At 53.9% G+C, this 19,885-nt stretch overlaps 1 protein-coding gene across 17 annotated transcripts in view; it reads left to right on the forward strand.

The window, feature by feature from the left end:
- The window catches only part of Nfasc (neurofascin), a 175,448-nt gene extending 155,951 nt beyond the window's left edge, over positions 1-19,497 (forward strand). For 10 of the 17 annotated variants that reach the window (XM_058581893.1, XM_058581897.1, XM_058581894.1 and 7 more), the window contains 4 exons: positions 562-714; positions 7,606-7,737; positions 9,878-9,947; positions 13,129-19,497. In XM_058581893.1, coding sequence (XP_058437876.1) covers positions 562-714; positions 7,606-7,737; positions 9,878-9,947; positions 13,129-13,360 — 587 coding nt within the window. In that variant the 3' untranslated portion in view covers positions 13,361-19,497. The remainder of the gene's footprint in view (positions 1-561; positions 715-7,605; positions 7,738-9,877; positions 9,948-13,128) is intronic. The other 7 variants (XM_058581900.1, XM_058581901.1, XM_058581902.1 and 4 more) reach the window with 1 other exon arrangement.
- Positions 19,498-19,885: the final 388 nt, after the last annotated feature.

Consider the following 19,885-nt stretch of genomic DNA (forward strand, 5'->3'; position numbering starts at 1 on the left):
TTGGCCCATGCGCGCCGCCCCCCCACACACACACACACCAACACCATTTGCCCTGCAGCGCAGACACAGGTGCTTTACCTGGTGTGTGATTTTGCCACTTGCTGGGACACGAGAGGTGAAGCCAGGAGTGAGAGCCAAGGAGAGTCAAGGACTCTTCCTGTCCCATCTCCAATAACCATAAGGGATGCTGACTGGCTCTCTGGCCTCACCAGAAAGATCCCACTTGGAAAGTGAATCACTCCGGGGCAGTGGAGTGTCCACCAACATGCTGAGGATTTAAGCAGGTCATGGTATGTTTAGCGCTAAGACTGTGGTGAGGAAGGAGAACTATAAGAGGAAACAGTGTCCTTTGTGGAAGGGGCATCATGGAAGAGAGAGCGCTAGCATTGCATGGACAGGCACGGGGGAGCCAGCTGTCTGGTTCTCTCCTGGTCTGTACAGTGGACTGGACCCGCGGTCCCCTCGCCCTTTTCTACCTTTGACAGGTGACCAGGAAACTAAGCACTGTCTCTCCAGCTCCTGGTGCCTGGCTTTAGGCTGACCAAGATTTCTATTCCCCAGGCAACCATACGAAAAAAACTGTCCCTGTTAAGGCCCAGGCCCAGCCTATACAGCTGACAGACCTCTATCCTGGGATGACGTACACATTGAGGGTTTATTCCCGGGACAACGAGGGCATCAGCAGTACCGTCATCACCTTTATGACCAGTACAGGTGAGAGGGGAGCTGGCCTGGCTGTCCCCTGAAAGCATGAGGCATTTCATCCTCATCCTCTACTTCCGGCTTGCCTTTTCTCCCTGGAAAGAAGATTCATCTCTGCCTGATTCCCCACCTTGCATGGCATGTGTAAGTTCCCCAGGAAGCCAGAGGAACCAGGTGTGCATGCACAGCCAGAAGTAAACTGATTCTGGGCCCCTGGGGCTGAGCGGGGATCCAAGGAAACAAAGGACTGTATAATGAAGACAGGGACTGCGTGGTCCCCCCTGCAAAGCCCAAAACAAAAGGGCTTAGTGTATATGCAAACTGTGGTGTGCTCCTCTGGGGGCTGTTGGGAGTCAGGCCGCCTGCCCCAGGTGTTCAGGGGCTGCCTCCTCCATGGGGGATTAGGGCACAGGGCTGTCACAGGGACTTGATCCAAAAATCTCTCCAGGAACCCAAGCAGGGATCAGCGTGTATGTTTACTGTCTTGCCACCATCATCTGTCAAGAAAAATTCCAGTGCGTGACACAACTTGTTTAAGGCTTTGTTTTGATTTCATTTTTGTCCCAATTTTGTCTTACCTAAAAATAGGTGACTTTTTGTCCTGCTAGGGGAGGGGAGGAAGCTCTTGCTCTGTAGAGGCCTCTGCGGCGCCTGGAGAAGAATCTTTGTTGTGTTAAATGAACAGGCTGATGGGTGGGGTGGCTCGGGGAAAGGGCTGGGGTTCAGAAGTCTGTCTGCTGGAGGGGTGGCTGGGAGCCTGGTGGCCTTGCGGACTCTTGGGTTCGTGAATAGTTTTCAAATCAGCCAGGGGCAGCTAAGTGGCCTGTATGCTAAGCTCTGAGAGAAAGGGTATTTGTGGGGGTGGGAGGAGAGATTAAGAGAGAAAAGGATCAGCCCCTGACTCTAGGGATGTTCTAATCAGATGCAGGATATTAGATGCATAGGGAGGAAAATCACAATGATTTATATGAATTTCTGAACATTGACTTGAATATTCATTACCCTCCCCGTGCCTGGCCCAGCAAGGCTGATTTTGCAAGCTTGCATCTTGGGAGTCACTGCCCATCTGTATATCTGTCTCCCCCCAACCCTTTCTAGCCTGGTCCTTCCAGATCTGTCCTCCTCCCCGTGCCTCCGCCTGTTATGCACATTTCCATGCCACTGAGACTCAGGGAGTCTGGCTCCTCGCTTGGGGCTAGCTGGGCCAACTCTGGCAGGATATCTGAGCAGCCCGGCTGTCCTGTCACAGGGAGCCAGGCAACTGGACAGTTGACCAAGCGGAGCAGGTGGCTGGACTCTGACCCAGTTGGGGTCCTGTGCTCTTGCTCATTGGTGCATGCATTTCATTTCATCGTACTTCATTATAAATTTGAGTCCAGAACAGGGGCAGGAAGCAAAGATGATGGTTGGGAACAGAGGCCCGCCCTAGGGAATGCTTCGAAAGCCAGCGCAGCCTGCTCTTTCAGAGTTTAGCCTCTCCGGATGCTAAGCTCTGCCACTGTGGGTGAGGTTAGGGAGAGAAATCCAGAGAGGAAAGGACCCAGCAGGTCCTGGCCCTGGGAGTATCCTGCTCTGTGTCCAGGTAGTAGGCAGACAGTACAGAAAGAAATTGCAGCGACTTCTTCCACAGCCAAAGCCCCTATTTCTGAATGTTGACTTAGAGACTTATTTCTCTTTGCCTGGTGGATCTTATTGCCTGCTTTCAGAACAACTGCCACATCTTCCAGACTCTTCCCCATACGCTGGAGCAGGCAGGCTCATGACCCTAGCTCTGAGTTCGTATTGCTCATTTCCCTCCCAGGCTTGCTGGAAATTACTATGTGCAAACCGCATGGGGAGAGAAAATATTTTCACTTTCCAAAGTCTGTGTGTGCCTGTTAGTGTGTGTATAAATCCTTCAGAAATGCATACTGTTTCCTGTGGGTGGACTCCAGAAACAAGTCCACACAATCCCCCATATCCTCATGTTTCATCAAAGCAAATTTACAAGCATCTCTGGGCCCCAACCACTGGTCATTTAGGCAACCACAGGCCGTCGTCACTTTAGTCAGCAGAAGCAACATTCTGCAGTAGTTCTGGAAGGAAATGGAAGGAAGGAAACCCACTGGGAATGCTACTGGGCTCTCCAGCCCTCACCAAAAAGATCCCATTGGGATGTTAATCACCTCCTTGAAGCTTTTGAAACCAAAGAGACGTGAGGTGTTGCAGACACATAACCTGGGACCCTCAGAGGGACCCTTAGAGACCCATTGGCCCTTTGCAGCTAGGTGTATGTGGGGGGGGGGGGGGCAGGCAGCCTTCCTGTCCTGTGGTGGTTGGTGGGGATGGGCCAGCAGTCAGGTCTGCTCTGACCCCAGGAAGGCAGGAGGGACTACAGAACAGGGAAGGAGGGCATAGAGGGGTATACAGTGGTGCTTACGTGACCGCAGCCAAGCCACATGTATGTGAGGAAAGGCTATCTGTTATATTTGTTTCTTGACCCCTGGTCCAGAATTCTGCTGACTTTGGCTGACTGGCCTATCTTCTGTAGCCAATCAAATTCCTCCCAGCTAGACACAGGAGTTGGTGGAACCGCCTCTTTTGCAGGTGTAGTGCTTGTGTCTGACTGGGTTGGGGAAGTGGTGGGGCTTGACACTGAGGCTTTGGTCCAGAGCGAAAGACATTTGGGCCTACACTGGCTGGGTGCTATTCAGGCTCCCATCACTCCTGGCTGAAGGTGGTGGTGTACATGCACCAGCTCCTTGAATGTTGACAGCATTGGCCCTCAAACCAGCATAGCAGATTGATTGAGGATAGCCTGGGTAGTCAAGTGTAACTGCCTGGGAGCCTTGCTAAAATCCTTCCTCTCACAGCCCAAGCCATGGGGTCACCTTCCAAGTGAGGTCATTAAATCCTAAATTTCTTTTGGTTCTTGAGAAATTAACTCATTTTGATGGGGTGTAGTTGGGCCCACATACCCCACTTGGGGTATGTGAGGCATATGCCATCAGTGCCTTCTATGTCATAGGAAATTCTTTGACCCTTCAGTAAGGACTGAAGGTATGCTTGAACTCACCTGGTACTGTCCGGAGTGGAAAGGTATGTTTGCTTTCTAAATTGCCCATGTGGCCACTTTGCCTTGGAATTGTGACTTGGAATATCATGGAGATGGCAGCCAGAGGATAAGAATAGGCACCAAGAAGATGGCAAAATCAACTTCTCTGCAAAAAATATGTGCCACTGTCCAAACACAAGTGAAGTGATTGGTCTACTAGGGCCTGGTGTGTGGGCAAGCCAGCATAAATGTGACCCCTAGGTGGCATTAGGGGTAAAACCTAGAGCAGGATCCCAGGTTAACTGTATTACATTAGGATTACATGTAGTCATTGATCTCTTTTATTTGACCAGCATCATGCTAAATACTAGGGGGCTCAAGAAGATCCCCTTTTCTCAAGACTTTAATAGTACAATTAAGATCCAGCAAACAGGACAATTTAATGTTACATTTGTGTGGAATAGTTGGGAGCCATGTCAGAGTCCAGAGATGGGGTGAGTTGGAGCAACGGAAGGTTCAGGAAGGAGGTGGAAAACGTGGAAAGTTGGTGAGCTGGAAGAGGGCGGCCCAGGCTCTCTTGGGTAGGATGGGCAGAAGCACAGAGAGGGAGACTACACAGCACCCTGAAGGCCAGGCTGGGGTGGAGAAGGCAGGTGGCATTACCGCGAAACATCCTAGAGCATGATATAATGCCTCACTGTCTCCACTGGCACTGGGGGCATGATGTGAGGGGACCCCTCTAGAATGGACGGTGAGGTGGATGGGAGAGAGCACTGGCAGCCATTAGAGGGGGCAAGAGTGGCAAGTCACTGGCGGGGGCGGGCAGTGAGGCACATGCCATCAGTGCCACCAGGAGGGAGCTTTGGGCTCACAGCTGTGGAGTTGGCAGCAGGGACAACAGAGAGATGAGTAAGAGGGCTGCCAGTTGGAAAGTTGGAACCAGTCCCGTCATAGGTAAGAGGCAGGGAATGGAGGGCGGCTGGGGAGAGGCGGGCTTGGCGACGGAGGCTTGAGGTCAGCTTGTGGGGTTGAAGAATGGACCGGGCAGGAGCTGGCCCCACGGGAAATGGAGGAGTTCCCCTAAATAGGGCCACGCATGAGCTGGGGCTGGAAGGCCTAGCACGCTCCTCAGGGTTGTTAAGACACAGGAAACCTCAACAAGTTTAACAGACGGGAAGGAAACGGCGAAGAGGAAGAAAGGGAATGTGATACCAGGGTGTTCAGAAGTCTTTGCAGGAATGAAGGACCAAGGAAGGCAACACTGGGTCCCATTTATGTGGCAGGGGAGGGAGTTTGGGGGAGAAGGGAGAGAAGAGGATCCTGCCTCTGGTACAGGAGGAGGGGACAGCTGCAGAGGCTTCAAGCTTCCAGGGTCCCCAGAGTGTCCGTGGAATACGGGAGGTCAGCGCAGATGTGGGCAGACGGCAGTCAGAGCCGCACGAGGGAGAGGGAGGACAGGTTCTGGACACACAGCTGTTGGGCTGGCTGGAGGGACAGAGAGAGGAATAAAAGGATTGCCAGGTGGCAGCAAAGTCCAGCTGAAGAATGACAAGTGAATCCCCAACAGGCCTGGGCCTGCGTCTCCCTCCAGCTGGGCTCTGGAAGAGCTGAGATGAAGTCAGAGACCCCCTGCCAGGAACTGGGAAGGACAGGGTGGAGTTTAAGGTGGACAGTGGCCCCTCAGGCCAAGGGGTGGGGCGCTGAACAAAGGCAAGAAGGTCAAGGGTTCCTCTTCCAAGCAAATGGCAGTGGAGCTCCCCCCACACACTAGGCTCTGCCTCCAGCCCTGGGGAGACCAGGCTAAGCCCCACCCCTGAGCCTATTTTCTGGGGAGAGGCACAGGGTGGAATGGCAGAGCACAGACTCCCAGGGCCAGACAGCTTGGGGTCACATCCTAACCCTGACAGTTACTAGCCCCCCAACCTTGAGTAAGTCGTTTAAACTGTGCCTCCATGTCTACCTCTGTAAAATAGGACAAAAATTAAAACTTGCCTAATGTATGAGGTTGTGGTGGGATGGATTAGATAATATGTGGGAAAGTGCCCAGAACGGTGCCTAGCCCTTGAAGTGCTTATCAGTATAAATGAATAGTAGTAATTTGTCAAATGGTTACAAGTGCTATGGAAAAGATAAACTAGAGCTTTCTGATCAAGAGTGACTATGTGGGGGTGGAGGAGGGGGCCTTTGCCAAAACTGGGGAAATCCAGGAGGGCTGTCCTTAGGGACTCTCCAAGGCAGAAATGACCAAAGCCAGTGTGGCTAGCGCATGGAGAGTGAGCAGAGTGGGACATAGAGAGGGGTGGCCTGGTTCAGCTCTGACAGAGCCTGTAAGGATGAGGAATGCAGCTCTTTCTCCAAAAGCAATGAGACTCTTTGGAGAGTTAAAGCAAGGAAGAGATCTGATTCTGCGTGGGGCTTGGGGAAGATTTTTCTGACACTGTGGGGAGTGGTCTGCCAGCTAGATGGAGCTTTTCTCCACAGCACACCCAGATCAGGGTCATCACAAGTCGGGTTCTTACTGGACTCAACTGCTTTGCTGCAGGGCTACTCTGGACCTCCAGAGCAGTCCATCTGGAGGTGGAGCACTTATCTGTCAGTCTTCAGCATTTACTAAGAGCCGTCCCTTTGCAGTGCCCTGGGCTGGGCACTGAAAAACACAGAAAACAGTCGTAGCTCCCAAGAACAGCGAAGGATGTGATTATGCCCAGATATTGGCTCACAGATGGCATGTGGTGGGAGTGGGGGGGTGCACAGAGCCCTGGGGGCCCCATGCTTTTCCCATGCGCCTTCTGGGAAGGCTTGGTGCTGTGGTTCCATGACTCCTGCTGCTGTGTGGTGCTCCCAGGTCTCTCTGGATGGGCAGGCTCCAGAGCTGCTTGGCCGTGTCCATTCCTTGGACCTCTCCCTACCTCATGCCTCAGTGTCTGTGACAGGCTATGTTTCTGGAGGTGTGTTTTCTTCCTTAGTCCAGAGGTAGGAAAACAGAGAGGGTCCTGAGCATGTGCTCCTAAGCCCCATCCCCAGCCATTGTGGACACCACCCGATGACCCCTGGGCTCCTGTTCTTTAGGCCCTCCTGCGTGCCCTTCCAAACACAAAGAGATCTTAGGCAGGTCTTCAGGCACAGACAGAGGGCACTGTCACAGGGAGAGGGTGAGTGGGTGTGTCACAGGCCACCAGGGCCCTCTCACGGGGCAGGAAGTGGGATGGAGTGAGTAGAAGGTGCAGCCCCAGCATCAGCGCCATCCTGTCTGGGGGAACCTGGGCCTGCACCGTCTGCTGCCAGGCTCAGTCCAGCTGGGCAGACATGAAAAGGCACAGGACGACCTGTTCCTCCACCTGGCCCAGGACCCACTGCCAGGAAGACAGCTGGCTGCCTTGGCACCCCGCTGTGGGCAGGGATATGGCCCTGCACCTGGGCAGGCCTGCCAGGCCTCTGGCAGCAGGTGCACGCAGCATGACCTCAGCTCCCGCTCCCATGGGTGGCATGCAGAACCATTCACAGGACAATCCCTGGCCTCCCCCGAGTCCCCACGTGGCTGTGGCCATCCCTCTGGTTTGCAAGAATGCCCAGCCTCGTCCCGAGGAAATGCCCTTCCTGAAGCTCCTGTTCAGCCTCCTGCCGCTTCTCCGTTCCCTGCATGCCTTTCTGCCTTTACTTTGCGTTTTTTCTGATCTTTTGAACTTGGCTCTTTTTTAACTGTTTTCTTTTTGTCCCTTTAGCCAGGTAGTTTGGGCCAAAGAGTGGCTAGATGGTAGTGTTAGGCTCCAGGAGAACCATCCATGTGCCATAGCTGAGCCTCGGGCTCCCCTCCCCCACCCCCACCATGCATTCACTCACGGATTTGCTTCCGACCCCCCTCCCCTCAGCTTACACCAACAACCAGGCCGACATCGCCACCCAGGGCTGGTTCATTGGGCTCATGTGCGCCATCGCCCTCCTGGTGCTGATCCTGCTCATCGTCTGCTTCATCAAGAGGAGTCGAGGTGGCAAGTACCCAGGTGAGACCTGTGAGGGGAGCAGGTGAGGGAACCTTCCCACCAGTCACCAGGTCACCCGCCTGATCTGCCCAATCCGAGACTTGGAACCGTGGCCCTCTCCCCTGCTCTTTGCATTAGTGCCACAGGCAAGCACTTGAGTTAATTATGTCCACCGAGGTGGGCGGATGGTGAGGTCCAGGCCGCTCCAGAGAGGGACGGAAGGAACCCTGGCTCCTGCTGAGGTTGACCTTCCCTCGCCTTGACTCACCACCCATCTGCTTCGAAAATTGGCTTTTTTCCAGCCTGAATCTCATTAGGACCCTGTGTCCCAGGGAAGGAGGAAGGAAGAGAGGCATTTTAGATAACATGGGAAGAGAAGGGGTCTGGGCAGATGGGCACACCCATGAAAGAGGTGGCAGAGCTGGGCCCTCCGCGGGACAAAGGGGATCACAGATAACTGGAAAGGGGGAGCAGTGGTTGGCACTGATTGAACCCCACAGCACTTAAAGGGCTTTGAGTCCCAAAGAGGTGTTTCTCTTCTATGGCCAAGATCCTCCAGCCCAGACAAACCAAGGTCAAGAACAAGGACCTCTGGCATTCTTGTTTCTGAAAATATTGATTGTTTTTCAAGCAGGGGCAAGCAAGCCATCTGTCTATGACGGGGTGGGTGGGGTGACAGGAGACAGGGTAATGGATGACTCTGGAGCAGAACTCCTGCTGGGCTGCAGGATGAAGTCACTCCCTGCTCCAGAGCCCCATGACCAGACCACCCCACGCTCCCCAGATACCTCCTTCTCCCTGTCACTATACAGAGGTCCTCGCCAAAGCTCAACACAAAGGATCTGGACGGGAGAGGAGATTCTGTCTTATTTCCTTCCCCTGCCCTCCTACACTCAGACCCTAGGGCCCTGGGGTTCTGCTTCCATTGCAGTGAGGGAGCTCAGGAAATTGCAATTCCTTACTAGTGAGGGATGCTTTTTCACTTTGTTCTTGTGACTCTTTTCCTTCTATAAGAGAGAAAGCCAGAGTTAGGGCGAGGTCCAGCTTTCCAGGTAACATCAAGACTTGGGAGGACTCCCTGAGTCATTCCCCTCCCAGTGGAACTCACCAGATGTACTCTGAGCCTCTTCAAAAGTGCTCCATCCTCCTCTCAGAAATCTCTCCAAAGTAGGCCTCCTGACTTCCAGCTCCAGGGTAGGTCCCTGGCATGTTAAAAACCCAGAGACCCAGGAGCCCAGGGCCAGCACGCCAATTGTCCTCCTCTCAGCTTCATGTGGCTGCTAATTAGTTATGTGATCTGTTCTTCACCTCTCAAGACCTCAGTTCCCCTCCCTGAAAATAGGAGTGATTGTCCTGACTTGTATTTTTAAAAGAATACATAAATCATCCCTCATGGGCCTGGGGGTATAGCTCAGAGGTCGAGTGCTTGCCCAGCATGTGCAAGGTCCTGGGTCCAATCCCCAATAACTACCGAAAAAAATAAATAAATATATTAAAAAGGAACCCTCAGGTAAGTGCCTGCTGCATGCCAGCCTGTTTTAGGTGCCAGGGATACTAAAGGAGAGATGATTGTCCTTGACATTGCAGCTGCCTCCTAGGGAATGGCCACAGCACAGCAAGGCAGGCCTAGGCTGGGTGTATAGGAAAAGGGCACCTCAGTGAAGACCCAGATAGGAGAGCGCCTCCATCCCTAGTGTGACAGGTGTCTTCCCTGACCAGGGCACTCTGCCAGCAGCTTTGGAGAAATACACAGTCTCCACCCTGAGAAGAGAACTACATTCTGTTAGGGGCACAGGAACTGTGCACAAAGGATTCTAATACACAGCAGGAGAAGGGTGTGAACAAGGGAGGATGTGCCTTTGGTGGAGGAAAGGATCACATCTCTGGGGGTTTGGGGAGGAGCCCATACAGAGGCAGTGGGAGCTTGGTGGGAGGAGATTTAGTTGTTAACAGGGATGTAAAGAGAGCCCTTGGAGTGAGCAGGATGAGGCAGAATCAAGGGATTGACTTTGGGAAGAACTGATGGCATCTTATTAAAAGGTGTCGAGGGGTGGGAGGGGTGGGCAGGCCCAGGGTGGTGTCTTCTGGCCCCACATGCCGTAGGGCCCTGGAGAGCAGGGGCCTACTCTTAATCAGTGTCTGTCTTCTCTTATTGACCAAGTGCGAGAAAAGAAGGACGTTCCCCTTGGCCCTGAAGACCCCAAAGAAGAGGATGGCTCCTTTGACTACAGGTGCGGGATCTCCTCCCCCTGACTGGCAGCTGTCCTTCCTGCCCTGAGGCAGCCCACTCCCCTCAGAGCAGCTGGGCCACAAGGCACTGCATCCACATCCTCACCCACTGGGCTGTCACCTCTGACTCTCTGACCATGCCTTGGCAGAGGACATGTGGTCAGAGAGGTTGTGAATCCTGACCAAAGAGGACCAGGCTGCTCCCCCACCCTTAAACACTTCATTCATACAATTGCACAACTCAAACTACTGAGCTGCTTATATGTTTCTTTCTACCATTTACCTCTAAAAATGCAGCCTGGGCCCCCCCATGCTGTGAAATGAGTTCCACTCTCAGGCTTCTTTGCTTAAAACCACCCTTAACCCTGAAGATAATGACCAGGGGGATGTAGTGTCTAAGCCTCAGGCAGTGACGGGGCGGGGCAAGGAAGTCTAGGTTCTTTCCTCTTGAACCTGGTGACGTCTATGGGCTCTAGGGTAGATGGGCCTGGGAGAGGCCCAGTGCCCTGTGTCCCAGGTGGCAGGGCTGAGGCCCATCGTGGGAAGAGACCTGCCCAAGCCCCCACATTCATCTCCCAGGCAGAGCTGAAGAGGATAGGGGCCGGACTGCCAGCCAGTGCTGCTCTCCTATGGATCTGAACAGGACTTTGTATCTCAACTTAACAAAATCGTCAACTGTCCATTTGAATGGCAGGTATATTCTGAATTCAAGAATGAGGCAGAGAATCCCCAGTACCACCAAAAAAAAAAAAAAAAAAAAAAAAAAACCTTCAGGAATGGTGCTGTGTGGGTCATGGAATCTTATTCTCAGACCAGGTGAGTGGAAAGGTCTGTTCAGGGCCTTCCTTCCCTGCCCCCACCTGGTTACTAGCCAGTCCGGGTCACCGCTGCTCTCTGGCCTCTCTTTATCCTTTCTGGGCCTCCACCTCTCTGCCCATCAGCAGCCTGGCAAGCCTCAACAGACCAATGGGAGCAGAGTCACTGCCCACATGGGTGCCGGTCTGGCAGCTTAGGAGCCACAACCAGCCAAACAGTTCCAGCGTCCTTCCCGAAGGACAGGCACAGAGATGCAGCCCCTTCTTCCCAGGCTCCCCTGGCAGGGTCCAGCTTCCCCATGAGCTGGCCTTCATTTCCAAGGCCAAGGTGTCTTTTCTCCCCCAGACCCTCAGCATAGCCAGAGGTGGACACACAGGGTGGGCATCCTACACTAAGAGAAGCTGCTTCCTCATGTGCCTCTCTCCTCCCCTGGAAAACAAAGCCATTGGGCTAAAGCACCTGCTGCGTGCGCGCTGTCCCCAAGGCCCACTGTGTTCAGGAGGTGCATGCCCAGCCAGCATGGGCAAACGCGCTCACCTCGGGCGCAGGCCCTGCAGCATCCATCCTAGAGCCCCAGGTGCATGATTCCAAGCATCCCAGACTGGGAAAAGCCCCAGATAAGTGAGAGGAAGAACTAAGCTGCTCTGGGTGCAGGCCAGAGAGCCAGGAGGTATGTTTTCCCTCCTCATCTTCCTCCATCCTGTGGCTGAGTTCTGACAGGGCTCTCTGCCTCTCTCCCTGCAAATCTGTCCTCTTGGATATTGAGGGTCTCTGGAGGCCAGGCCAATAGGTGACTAGACCAGGGCCACTCTTTTATTCAAGCTTCCTTTAGGTGAGATCTGCTCTTCCAGACTTAGGTCCCCTTTACCCTCAAGAACCTCCACACTGAACCCTCCCCTTTGGGGCCACCTCTGTCCAGTGGATATGCCTGAAACGGGGACAGGAATTCCCCCCAAATTGCATAATAATTCTCCTGCTCCTGCGGTGGGGACAGAGGGCCTAGGGAAGAGTGCAGGGTGAAAGATTGGCAAGGGGGCTGAGGAGCCTGGCAGTGAATTCTGCCGGTTTGCAAAGAGAGATCCACTTCCTGCACAAACTCAGCGCAACTCTAGAGACCCACTGGCTTCCCTCCACCGCTGTCCCTCCCGCAGCACTGCCTGCAGAGCACCTGCGAAGCTGTGTTAATGGGCGGCCTTCATTCTGTGCCCTGGAGGGACTGGGATAATGGCTTTTCTTGTATCTTGCTCAGCTCTGGCTCCAGCTTAAGGCCTTCCCGGACGGCTGTCTTTGCCCAGTGCAGTTATTAGAATGCACTGCCTGCTGTAATGGCACCTCAGCTGGTTGTTTTCCCCACATCCAGGAAGGACTTAGAGTGGGCTAGGAGCAGAGAAGGGTGCGGCATGTCTGCCTAGACTGCCTGGCACCACTGTGGTCCCACCTGCTGGGCCCTCCAGTCCCTACCGCTGGTCCACATCTGCTGTGTGCCTGGGAGCCCAGCTCACCTCTGAAGTGCAGCCAACAGCACCTGGTCCCCCCTCTGAGCCTAAAGGGCACACAGAGTTTCCTAGCCAGGGGCAGAAATGGCTCAGGGTGCAGTTATTCAGATCAGGCATCTGGGCCCCATGGGCCAGTGCCACTTTACCAACCAGCCTCCAGCTCTCCGAGGAGAGAGCTGAATGACAGGGCTGGGGGCTGGGGCTGGCAGAACCCTCCAAGCCTTCCTAGTGCTCAAATTGCTGGTCTCGAGTGCTTCTCTGTATGCCCCTGTCTCCCATGACCCCGCCTCTCTTACGTGCGAGGCCCAAAGCAGGAGCACCTGTTTGTGGATAAGCCAGATAACCAAGAGAGCAGCACAGAGACAGGGAGGTGGCAAGGTGGGGGAAGGTCTGATCCCAAAGCAAGACCCTCGCTTTGGTCAAGGGCAGAGCCTTGCCCTGCAGAGTCATAGGAGGTCCACCTTCCATGGACAGGTCACAGGGGCACACTCAGGACTGGAACTCCTTGTCCTGACTCTTGCCACCCCAAGTGATCTCACAAGCTATGGCTCTGCCTCTCATGGGGTGGCCGTCCTCTACCTCCTTACGCTGTGATAGTGGCCTGTCACGTGGGAAGGATCCCACACCAGGAATCCAGAAGCTTGCTCCCCAATCCCTGCCCTGTACCCATGCCATCTCCCCTTAAGGAAGACGCTTGTCCTCACTGGGCCTCTTAGCTTTCCTTTCGCAGCACCCGTGGGACAAGGAGGATGGGGCCTGGCTGATCCCCAAGGCCTGTGCTTGGCAGGAAGTCCGCTACCCTGTCCCACCATACCTGGTTTGGGTTGTGCTGGACCCACTAGGCCCTGATTCTCTGTCTCTCTCTGGCCAGTGATGAGGACAACAAGCCCCTGCAGGGCAGCCAGACGTCTCTGGACGGAACCATCAAGCAGCAGGAAAGTGACGACAGCCTGGTGGACTATGGGGAAGGCGGCGAAGGGCAGTTCAATGAAGATGGCTCCTTCATTGGCCAGTACACGGTCAAAAAGGACAAGGAGGAAACAGAGGGCAACGAGAGCTCAGAGGCCACATCACCCGTCAATGCCATCTATTCTCTGGCCTAACGGAGCCCACCCGGGCACAGCCACTACTTTATAAGTGGGAGGAGGGGAGAGGGGGAGACGAAGCCACTGCAGACCGACCACAAAGCCTCCACCACCTTCAGGGACAAGGGTACAAAATGGGGGTCTGCCAAGCTGTGAGGATCAGTGGCCACCCAGCTACCCACAAGCCCCCTCCCAATGACCCCCCACAATCCCTGGGTGCCACCAGTGTGGGAGAGCTAGAGCCGTGACTAAGCTCACCTGAGGGAACCCTGGTCCCTTGCCCCATCTCGCAGCCACCCTGAGCATCCATCCCACTGCCCGCCTTGGCCTCGGCCCACACCCTTGCCCGGTCCTGTCGGTTACCGTACTTTCATTGACATTATTTTTGCTTTGTGCATCTTCCAAACCTCCAGACCCAATGTCTCCATTTTCTTTTGAAGATGTGTTCCTGGAAAAAGAAAGAATAGGTGGATTCTCCCCCCAGGAAACCACAAAGAGACGGAAAGGACGGATCCCTTACAGAACGTAGAGAAGAGCCGTAGTATTCAAACCGCCGCTGGGCCAGCACGTTTCCGGAGGATGCCTTTCTTTGCCATATTGTCCCCCACCCTTGCTCCCAACCCATCTGCCTCTGTCTTGTCAGTTGTTGAGCTGGGCTTGGCTCCTTCCTGGAAAATGACAGTATTTTTTGGCAGGGAGAGGGTGGGCAGTCGCCTCGCCCCTCTCTGGTTCAGTTAGGAGGTGAGTTTACCTCTGACTCCTCGTTCTTACCCTGCCCCTGCCTCCAGAGTGTCCAAGAATGAGCTGCACTGACTTTGAAGGAGAAGCTGGAGGCACAGGAGTGGGCACTGATGGTACGAACTTCAATTGCAATGACTGGACCTCAGCAGAAGAAAGTCAGGGGTCTGGTCTCTTGGGAACTGTGAGCACCTCTGGAGAGAAGCAAAGGGCTGGGTTTGGACTCCTTCCTTCCCATCAGTGAATACAGGGATGTAGGAGAGAGGACCACACCCACCATGTCCAGAGCAGAGGGCACCCGCCCACCTGGCCAGGGTCTACGCTGCTACCCTCAAGGAGAAGGAACCCTGCAATGCAGAAGCCTTGCTGGTGTGTTCGGGGGTGTAAAGCACCACCCTCTTCCTCCTCTAGCAGGTGTCGGTCGTCTCCTTGGTCAATTCTGTATGCTGTTGAGACTCGTATTTGACGTGATGTGTGGGTGGAGACCTGCTACCCCGAGACTGAGCCTGTCTGTCCTTTCATTAGGGTATATATACATATCAGGGGACCCTGTGGTGGCGCCGTGCTAATAGTGCTGTGATGCCCCCACCCAGAGAGGACTCAGTGCTCTTCGTATGCCTTATGCAGTTCTGATCTGTCCCTGGAGTTCCCAGGTTCCCAGCCCCTCCCTGCAAGCCTTGAAGCCTCCAGTGACGTCTGACTCGGAATCAGGGCAGCCTATGCAAGTGTCCCTGCAGGACCACAAGCAGCCAGTCCATACACACCCTTACCCCGTTGCCCACATGGAGACTCGCAGACCTGCAATTCTCAGACCGAAGGTGCTGCCTTCACCCTCCCCACCTAATTCATTTTTGAAACCAAAGGTACCTAGCCTCAGTGATGCAGAGAGAGGGAGATCTTGAGCCTGCGTGTGCCCCTGTCACTGTTTCTGTAGCTCAAGTCGGTTTCAGGAGGGTGAGGCTGAGCCCCAGGAATAGATCACCTGCTACTGACGCAGCCTCCAGTTTGAGCCTCCAGCTGCCATCCGGGGGCCTGGAAAGGACCAGGGCCGTGTCCTTCGGAGACTTTATTAAAGCATCATTTGCCACATGTTTAAGCCACAGAGGTATTAGCAATGCTTACATCACTTAATAATCATTCAGCTGAAGGTCAAGCTCATAGGCATACACGCACTCTGTCTGCAGATAAGAAACCATAGCCCAGAGCTGAGCCAATAATGTTGTTTGAACTAGAGAGTAATGGCCCTTTGGCCCAAGCTGCCTCCAGGTCTGCTGCCCAGAGGCCTGAGAGGCAGCTCTCTCATGGTGAAAGGGGACAGGGTAAAGAGAAGGGGACTGGGGATGAGCTCAGGGTCCTGTCCCCTGGCTCTCTTCCAACTCCTGCTTGGATGCAACTGGGCAGTCCTGCAGTCTAGACCCACTGTCCCTGAAGGGAAGTGTCAGGGACATGTACCTGTGAGCTGAATCAAATGACCAGCCTTTCCAGAATATGCTTTGGACCTGAGCAGAACAGTCAGTTTCTCAGGCCCTCACTTCACCCTGCTTTGTCCATGCTAGTGAGCCCATTCCCAGAGAGAAGGCCCTAGGGAGCAAGAGGCTGTTCGATATCACAGAGCCACCTCCTCACCTCTGGAAAGTCTGTTGCACAAACCAATGGCTTTGAGGGGCTTTCTCTATCTGAAGGGTCTTGGGGAGAGGTCAGCTCAGGTCATCTTTGCACCTTCTTCCAGTGTCCCACCGTGCTCTGTACCATCATCCTCTGTACTATCGTCCTTTGCTGTTAGTGCCTCTCTCGGGCTGTTGTTTTGTGAGTGCTGACAGCTGCCCCCCTACACCACCACCACCACAAGACCATAGCAGGAGCATTTGGGACTGAAGAACCGCTTTCCCCAAGCAAAGATGATGGGTGCTCAGAGAGCTCAAGACTGGAGGTGTGTGGGTGGCAGGGCTAAGGAGGCATTCCTTAGAGGAAGAGGAGAGGCCATTTTCTGTAGCACCCATGCCGGTCCACCCAGCTCAACAGGAAAGCAGTATTGCCCAGCACTCCCTGCTAGCTGGGCCTCTCGAGCAACTGCCCAAAACATCCTCACAACAACACCAGGAGCGCGCCCTACCATTGGTGCTTCAGCCTCTCCGGGTGGGGCAGGTGGTCATCTTGCAGTGGCTCTAAAAGTTCCATCGACTAGAACTGCCATCCGCCAATGTGCTCAGCCACAGTGCTGTAGCTGCCTGAGCGCTCGTCTGCCCTCGTGTCCATTCATCAAATACTCTTTGAAGATCCAGTCGGGCCAATGCTTGAGCCTTGAGTACCAGGTGAAGCAGGTCAGGAGTGGTCTCAGCCCTCGCAGGACTGACATGACTGGAACCGTCTTGAGACAGGAGCCACTGAGTCGGGAGCAATCTGCCTTTCATTGCTCAAGCCTCTGATGGCTCCAGAGTAGAAGGGAGAAGTTTCCAGGTCTTAGTCCAGCTGGTTAGAAAGACCATGCAGGACAGGGCAGTCAAGACCCGCTGGGTGGGGCAGAGGATCAGTCCTGCTTCTGGACCCTCTTTGCTCTGCCCCTTGGGGCAAGTTGCTTAACCTGTCTACTCCTGTGCCTGTGCCCTCATTCGGTCCCTCCTTTTAATACCTCTCTGAACAGACAACAGGGTCCACCTGAAGAAACACGGAGGTCATGGTAGCTGCCTCCTGCCCTGCCTTGTTATGGTGAATAGGGCACATATTTCCCAGTCTTGCTTTTGAAGAGATGGCTGAGTTGACGCTAAGAGGAAAGCCAGACTCACCCCTCCCTGTCCCTGCTCTGTCACCCTGCGAGGTCGGAGACATCTGGTCTACCCGCTTGCTGGCAAGTCCTGAGGTCTGGAAGTGATAAGAGTGAGCCAGTGCCAGCATCGCTCATCCTACAAGGTGTGCCTGCACCGTGGGCCCAGATGGTGTGCTCCTGGTTTCCCTGACCACAGTTAGTGTTGGGAAGGGAGTGCAAGCAGATCTGCAAGGGTTTGTGGGGTTTCTAGCTAAGAGACAGCTCCCTGCTACTGAGCACCCATATGTGCTCACATCCATACAGCAGAACTGTCACAGAGCATTGCCTCCAGCAGGACGCAATCCAGGTCATTGTCCTGGAGAGAGTCAGTCCCTGCCCCGCTCCTGTGAGATGAGCTTCAAAGGGCTGCGTGTAGGCATGGTGCGCAGCCTGGGGGAGGGGAGAGGCCCTATTTGGGTGACTGCTATGGGCAGGACCTAGAGACAGAGTGATCCAAAAGAGAGGAAAACATTCCCCAGGAGCTGCAGCCTTCAGGGCACGTCCTGGAGGCCAGCCAAGTCTTAGGGCATTGCCCTCAGCCTTTGATGGAAGGAGCAGGAATTCAATGCATTTTTGTCTCAGCTTTTGTGAGGTTGATACTCTGAAAGGGAGAAATTTCTCAGGCTTCCATGGGCTGAGGCGGGGGCCAGGACTGGGGCCAGGGACACTTCTCAGTGGGAGGGCAGCAGCTTCCTGCCTGGTAGGTCAGCCAAGAGCTTGCTTCCCACTCGTAACTTTGGGTGGGGTCCCAAGGCACCAGTCCAACCAGCCTCTGCCAAACCTAAGCCCATGGCTGTGGTCGGGTCCACCCAGTCAGGCCCACAGAGTGACTTCTTTCTAGTGAAATGAAGGATTCTGCCTGAACTATGTGTGACGGAGTAGCATGTGGGAAGTCACTGATTAAAAGCAGAAGACTCAGACCAATAAAGCAAAGAGCTTGAAGTGTAAATGGGAGACATAGGCAAGTTGGCCAAAGCCAGGCCTGGCCAGGCCCCTCCCTTAATAGACAAGGTCACCCTGCATGAGCTCCATTGGACCTGGTGGCACAGTCCAAGCCCAAGGAAGTACACTGTCTTTTGGTCCTTTTCTAGGAAGGGTCCTTCCTGGGACACCTTCAGGGGAGGGGCCAAGGGGAAGGAGGATGACCACCCAGAGAAAGCTGTTAGACCCACACAACATCACCTAAGCCGCCCCGGGAGGCAGGGCTCCTCTTAGGAGTACCTTAGTATTAAATGGATGCTCATGGCGATAAGGGTGGAAATGAAACAGATACCAAGGCGTCTGGCTCAGGATAGTCAGATTTCAGCCTGTGGAGGAATCTCAGAGCTGATCTAATTGAAATGACTCATTGGGCAGACAAAGAAATGAGGACGCAGCCAGGCAGGCACAGGGCTTGCTCAACACCACAGAGCTGGGACATTTAGGTAGGATTAGGACTTGAACTTGGGCCTTCTGGCTCCTTGTCCAGTGTTCTCACCACAACTGCCTCCTTGAAAGCAGAGGTATTACTGCAGATCTGCCCGGCTGGTTCACCCTGCCATACCTCTACCACCTGCACATCCCCCCAAGACCTCCCCAAATGAAAGACAAAAAGGATTTTTCTGAGTTCACCATCAGCCTGTCTGTGCAGTTAACCCAGCCCTGCAGTGACAGGCGGCCCTGGCTACTAGACTGGAATGACCGGCTGATCCATGTCTGTTACTGTGAAACTAGACTGTACCCCCCCAGCATGGCAACTCTCGCTCCGTCACGTATTGGACCCTCAGCACACTGTATTCCCCAGAAGTGAGGGTGCAGAGGGGTCTCTGTCCTTTTCTTGACTGCAGGATGCTGAGGGGGCAGCAGCTCTGGCAAGCCTGCCACCTGGGATTTGCTGGGCTGGAGTTCAGCCGCTGTAAAGACTTCAGAGAAGCAATAAACACAAAAGTCTGGGAAGAGATATCCAGAATTTTGTGTATTACTCGGTTTGTTTTTTGAAAAATGATGCAGATCAGATGACCCTGGCCTGCTCTTTTTTTTTCTGATTCTCAAATGCAATGTCCTCAGTCAGTGTTGTCCCTCTGCCCGGCTCCCCAGCTCTTTGCCAACTTCTTCTCACTCCTCTTGAGCTGAGCATTAGTCGCCTGTGACATGGCCACCTTCTGTCCTGGTCCCACCCCCAGCCCATGCCGGACCCCAGAAGACCTGGGCCCTGCGCCCCACACACCATGCCCGTGTGTTCTTTTGGTGGGGAAATTCTTCCCGCGTTTCCATCCCTTCCCATGTCCCCACATGCCCGCCCATCGATCTGATCTTGGTTAAACATGTAACTCTCCACAGTAGGCCTTGTTTTAACCCCTCTCACATCGTGTTCTTTCCTTTTCGTGAGTTGATTTTTGCATTAACCAACGTTGTCGGCGACAGATGCGTATCTGAGGGCGTCACCGCGACCTTCAGAAGGGAAGATTTTTCTGGGCTGTGGAGATCTTCTAATACATGGACTTATAAACTGACTGCATGAACAATGAAAAGGCCAAATTATTCGGAATTTTTTTTGAATCACTGTAAAAAAAAAAAGACTGATTTCTTTTGTATAGAGAACACTAAACGTATAATAAAAGTTGTTCAAAATGGATTCTGGGCATGCGATGGACTCATTTTCCTTGGTGAATGGGTAGGTGCCACATCTGCAGGCCCAGTTGTGCCCGGGGAAGCAGAGTAGGTTGCAGAAAGGCCAAAGAAAGGGCCTGGAGACAGCCCGCAAGCATATGACTCACTGGGGAAAGCTTACCAGAGACCAGAGCCTGCCCCACGAGGAGTTCTGTGGCAGTGGATTGAACAGAGAGCTCCTCCATACCCCAAGGTGCTCTGCCAAGCATCCTGTCCAGTGGTGGCCAGCTGGACGAGTGACATGTATCCTTGCCACAGTGCCCTCGGTTTTACACCAGTCGCCACCAAAAGGGGGGTTTCATATATTAAGTTGTAGGATAGTGATACTCAGCATTAGCTTGCTTAGTTTGCTT

Source organism: Marmota monax, unplaced genomic scaffold (genome assembly GCF_021218885.2).
Source record: "Marmota monax isolate L192 unplaced genomic scaffold, Marmota_monax_Labrador192_F-V1.1 WCK01_AAM20220418_F8-fsc00105, whole genome shotgun sequence".
Lineage (NCBI taxonomy): Eukaryota > Metazoa > Chordata > Mammalia > Rodentia > Sciuridae > Marmota > Marmota monax.